The sequence below is a fragment of the Piliocolobus tephrosceles genome, chromosome 12, assembly GCF_002776525.5.
Source record: "Piliocolobus tephrosceles isolate RC106 chromosome 12, ASM277652v3, whole genome shotgun sequence".
In the NCBI taxonomy this organism is placed as follows: Eukaryota; Metazoa; Chordata; class Mammalia; order Primates; family Cercopithecidae; genus Piliocolobus; species Piliocolobus tephrosceles.
Genome location: NC_045445.1, coordinates 124,280,334 through 124,286,204, shown reverse-complemented (window position 1 = coordinate 124,286,204; position 5,871 = coordinate 124,280,334). Strand labels below are relative to the sequence as shown.

At 38.0% G+C, this 5,871-nt stretch overlaps 1 protein-coding gene across 3 annotated transcripts in view; it reads right to left on the bottom strand.

Annotated features, from left to right (window-relative positions):
- APOO (apolipoprotein O) overlaps positions 1 to 5,630 on the bottom strand; it is a 127,948-nt gene extending 122,318 nt beyond the window's left edge. For all 3 annotated transcript variants that reach the window (XM_026451869.1, XM_026451871.1, XM_026451870.1), the window contains exon 1: positions 5,448 to 5,630. In XM_026451869.1, coding sequence (XP_026307654.1) covers positions 5,448 to 5,483 — 36 coding nt within the window. In that variant the 5' untranslated portion in view covers positions 5,484 to 5,630. The remainder of the gene's footprint in view (positions 1 to 5,447) is intronic.
- Positions 5,631 to 5,871: the final 241 nt, after the last annotated feature.

The following is a 5,871-nucleotide window of genomic DNA, read 5'->3' as shown; positions in this document are numbered from 1 at the left end:
AAAAAAAAAAAAAAAAAAGTTAAGGAAGTCAAGGCCAGGCACAGTGGCTCACACTTGTCATCCCAGCACTTTGGGAGGCCGAAGCGGGTGGATCACTTGAGCCTGGGTTCGAGACCAGCCTGGGCAATATGGCAAAACCATGTTTAATTTAATTTTGTATTTAATTTTTAATTATGAAAATTAGCCAGATGTGGTGGCACACAGACCTGTGGTCCCAGCAACTCAGGAGGCTGAGGTGAGAGGATTGCTTGAGCTCAGGAGGCGGAGGTTGCAGTGAGCTGAGATTGCACCACTGCACTCCAGCCTGGGCAAAAGAGCAAGACCTATCTCAAAAAAATATATAAAATAAAGTTAACAAACTCTTCCAGGAGTAAATCAGAACCACAAGGTTTCATTGTAATATTTTAAAATACTGGGGCCAGAGACAAAGAGATGGTCCCATAAATTTCCAGAGAGGAGAAACTGATTTTACATATAGAATCAAGATCAGACTTCTCAACAGCAACACTGAAGCAATCAATGTCTTTATAGTTCTGGGGAAAATAATTTCCTACCTAGAATTCTAAAACCAGGCAAACTCTAAATGAGTTTGAGGGCAGAATAAGGACATTTTCAGACATGCAAGAGTACAGGAATTTTTACCTCCCATATGCATTTATCAAGAAACTTTAGAGGATGTTGTTTCACCAATACAAAAGTATAAACAAGGAAAGAAGGTGAATATGGGATCCAAGAAACAGGGGATGCAGCATAAGAGAGGTAAAGGGAATCCCTAATGAGAAAGTCTCCAAACAGCAGACATTGAGCAGACTTAGAGAAATAAATCCAGATTGGAGCAGACCAGATGGTTCCAGAAGAGACTTTTTAGGTAGATGAACTCATAAACTTAATATGTTTGAATATGAAAGATTTATGCAAGTGAGAGAAAGTCTGAGGATATGGATTTAGGAAACCAAACAAAAGGGAAAAAATGAGAATAAAAGAAACCCAGAACAGTCATTAGCTTCAGGAAAAAACCAAAAAGTTGGAAAGGAAGAATAATCATAGTATATTACACATTTGAGCAGTAAATAACATTTTCCTTTACTGATCTAACTAAAATTAGAATATAACCATATGTGAAACCTGGAGGGATAGGAAATGTGTATGTGTGTAGCTGGGTAGGGAATGAGAGAGAATTTAATCCTTACGTCCCATAATGGAAAGTCAATAAATGATGTCTGTCTTAGTCTGTTCAGGCTACTATAACAGAGTACCATAAACAGGGCGGTTTATAAACAACAGAAATTTCTCACAGTTCTGGAGGCTGAGAAGTCCAAAATCAAGGCACTGGCAGATTCAGAGTCTGGTGAGGCCTTGCTTCCTGGCTTGTAGGTGGCTGTCTTTTCCCATGACAGAAAAGGGCAAGTAAGCTCTCTGGGGTCTCTTATGAGGGCACTAATCCCATTCATGAGAGCTCTACGCTAGTGACCTAAGTCACTTCCCAAAGGCCCCATCGCTACCATCACACCAGAGGTTAGAATTTCAATATATGAATTGGGGTGGAGGTGGGAACACAATCATTCAGTCTATAGCCATGTCCAAAACTGAAAAATCAAGAGGTATCTAATTTTGAGAGGTGGAGGCTAATACCAAAAGAATCAGATAAAATACTTGAAACTGTTGCCTCTGAGGATCAGAAAATGGAGAACTATTTGATTTTTAAAACTGCAAGTATGCATTTAATTTTAAAAACTAAATTTAAAAAGCACAAGAAAGTTGGGGAATTGTTAGGATGAATACAAGAGTGTGCTAAAGTGGCTCACACTTAGCTTGCTGTTGTTAAATTTTTAACACTCATTGTTAAATTTTCAGGAATTTTGTGAGCTGGTTGTTAAGTATAGCCATTATTAAAAATTAAATTGTAGTCAGGCACAGTGGCTCATGCCTGTAATCCTGGTGCTTTGGGAGGCTGAGACAGGTGGATCACTTGAGCACAGGAGTTTGAGACCAGCCTGGGCAACATGGTAAAACCCCATCTCTACAAAAAAATTTTTTTAATTAGCTGGGCATGGTGGCATACTCCTGTAGTCCCAGCTACTTGGGAGGCTGAAGTGGGAGGATCGCTTGAGTCTGGGAGGCAGAGGCTGCAGTAAGCTGAGATCGCACCACTGCACTCCAGCTTGAGCGACAGAGCCAGACACTGTCTCAAAAAGAAAAAAAAAAAATTGAATTGTATAAACTTGCAATTGTATAGTTTACTTAGGTAAGCTATATTAAAATCACAGGTAAAACTACTCAAAAAGCATCACTTCTAATTATTTTAATTATTATTTAAGGAGAATCATTCTAATGATTCTCTGTATATATGTATATTTCTTGTTGTGTATTTCTTAAACTTTTAAAAGTATAACACATCTATAGAAAATCATATAAAATGATTTTACAGTTGAATGCATTATTGTAAGGCAAGACACCTTTGTAACTACCATCCATGTCAGAAGAAAGAATCATACCTGACCACCCCAGAAACCTTCTACCCGGCCCTGCACCCTGTCTTTTAAGAGTAACCATTCTCCTGGCTTTTATGGTAATCACCTCATTCTTTTATAGTTTCCTCACCTAAGCATGCACCCATACACACTGTAGTTTAATTTTGCCTCTTTTTTAATATGGTTTTTATTTCTTTTTAATCTGTAGGTTCCCTATCTGCCTCTTTTTTTCTCCCCCTTTAAAATTTGTTAACGAAACTGGATCATTCATTCTGTAACGTTTCCCATGATCTAGACTTTGCTGATTGAATTCCGTGGTGTAGCTAACGCGTAAGTCTGTCCTCTGTATTTCCTGTCAATTGGATCTAGAGAATCATTCTTTTTCTTCTTCTTCTTTTTTTTTTTTTTTTTGAGACAAGTTTTCACTCTGTGGCTCAGGCTGGAGTGTAATGGCATGATCTCGGCTCACAGCAACCTCCACCTTCCAGGCTCAAGCAATCCTCCCACCTCAGCCTCCCAAGTAGCTGGGACTACAGGCTGTGCCACCACGCCCGGTTAATGTTTGTGTTTTTTGTAGAGGTAGGGTTTCACCATGTTGCCCAGGCTGGTCTTGAACTCCTGAGCTCAAGCGATCGGGCCACCTCAGCTTCCCAAGGTATTGGGTGAGCCACCATTCCTGGCCTTAAGAGACTAATTCTTTATTATTAAAAACAGTGACAACAACAAAAATACAAATTCAGCAAATATATGTTGAATATCTACTACATGCCTGAATAGGATAAAAATATGAAGTAATTATCAAGGACGTTTATCATTTTAGGCAACTTGTCAGGATCTTCTCGGGGGACAAATTGTTATGGTTTACTCTGTGCCCTTAGGTTGTTCATCAGCTCAGGAGATAGTGCCAAGAACGTGAGGCCTTATGGGTGAAATACATATTAACTGACAAAGGGACTCCTCAGAATAGCATAGAAATAGTGTAGCAGTGCCTTTCTGAAGAAATTATTAACTGCATGACCACTTGTATAGAAACAGTCGTCTATTTTTCAAGGCTGGTTTTAACAATGGTACATTGACCAAGCACCACTGACAATGATTACAAATTTTGTAGGAACAATTTGCAGGAATTCAGCAATCAAGGATTTTTAAAAAGAAGAGGAATAAATTTACTACATATTTCTATTATTAGAACCTATAATTAGAAATTATCAGAACCTTAAGTTTAAAAAGGACACAGAAGGCTGGGTGCAGTGTCTCACGCCTGTAATGCCAACACTTTGGGGGGCCGAGGTGGACAGATCACCTGAGGTCAGGGGTTCGAGACCAGCCTGGCCAACATGGTAAAACCCCATCTCTACTAAGAACACACACACAAAAAAATTAGCTAGGCGTGGTGGTGGGTGCCTCTAATCCCGGCTACTTGGGAGGCTGAGGCAGGAAAATTGGTTGAACCCAGGAAGCAGAGGTTGCAGTGAGCCAGGATTGTGCCACTGCACTCCAGCCTGGGTGACAAGAGTGAGACTCTGTCTCAAAAAAATAAATAAACAAATAAATAAATAAAATAAAATAAAATGAAAAGGACACAGAATAATAAGATTCTATAACCTGATACTCTCTATCACTTTTTCCTATGGTGAACCAATATCACAGTCTCCCTAACCAATGCTAATTATTTGTAGAATAATGTTGACAACTTGAAGAAATGTTGATTTGCTTGAAAGCAAACAGCAAGCCTTCCTTTTCATTAACAGTATTTGGCTAAATTATTTTAAGTGTGGCTTAAGTTACAATTGTTTTGTAGCTTATTTTCATAATGTACTGGTGAATGTGTGTACTGTTTATACAATTAATGAACTTTTAGAAACATGAAAACTTACCTCACCTCTCCTATTAAATGTTTGTAAGTAAGGTGAGTTGCTCAGATTTCTGGGCCAGGAAGATGTGAAAGAGTGAAGATTGTCCAAAGTCCAAAAGTTTCCAACCCTAATCTATAAATTTACAGTATTATATTGGCTATGATTCATAGAAATCACATTAAGTTTAAAATATTCATGCATATTATTTTTTAAAGTTCTCCAAGAGTAAGTCATTTCCTTCTGTATTTTTGGAAAAGTGAATATTCATTTCTCCCTGGTAATATTAAATTATGACAATCTTTAGCATTCAAATTAACCTGTCAAATTATATTCTTCAAAATTCTCCAACATTTGCAGAGCTATGAGAAACTTCTGAAAGTGAAAAATATCAAGATTTGGTGGCTATGGACCAGAGTGAAAAAAATAAATACCAAGAATTATACAATTCCATCATAGACTATTAAGAAAGAATCAGATACAACCTAAGCATATTTTGGATCAATAATTATTACAGATTTCTATGAATAAAAAACCCTCCAGTGTTAAAAGATGTTGGATTAGCATTTCCGGAAATCTATGACTAATGCCATTATACTCTGTCCCAGGGATTTTATTATTACATCATCTCTTGAGAAACTTTAAAAATTAATCCATAGGTTATTCTCAGCATGCAACCCATTACCTTTTTTTCTCATTCAGGATACCTTCTCATTTAGCACAAATAAATTAATATAATTCTTTTAACATGCTAAAGAGAATAAGATGATGATATTTAAGTTTGCATTAATTTAAAGTGAATAGAAATACTCTATGCAAAGACTGTACCTTGCCAGTCTCTTTTTGTCTTCACAGATTATTTCTGAAGGCACAACCTCAAAAGAATATTATTTTTGACAAATACACCCCCAGAAATATTCTATAATTTAAGTAATCTTGAAATAAATCACAACATTCACATTTTCCTCCTGAAATCATACAAATCCTTCTTCGGAAGATAATTTCTCTCACGTGTTAACAAGGTAAGTCTCCTACCCTGCTGTGACACATGCAGGTATAGGTGGGCTGCCTTTATCCTCTCATCTTTACCACTTCTGAGCACACAGCTTGACTTCAAACTTACCAGCTCAAGGACTTCTTTGTTTAGGGCATTCTCCATTGCTGGAACCCACTGCCACTGGTGTTTATGCAAGCAGGCCAGAAGTGCCAGGGAATGAATGCCCCTCTGGTTGCTCTCACTCAATGCCTGAGAGAAGTTGGTGTATAAATATCTCAGCTCTTTCTGCCCTGGGTGGAATAACCGAGGTGTATGTGTGTGTTTTGTACTGGTTCTCAGAATGTCCCCAGGACCAGTAAGTTCCAGGAACCCACAGTGGTAACTGACTTAGTAATACATCATTTATTGGCTGCCTTGCCTTTCTTACTTCCCCAGTAACTTCCCCATTCTACTGTGGCGGTTTCTTTTTGGTTTGTTTTGGTTTTGCACCTTCTAAATAATTATTATACTTGCACTGGAATGCTTGCCTCAGGATAGGCTTCTGGGGAAA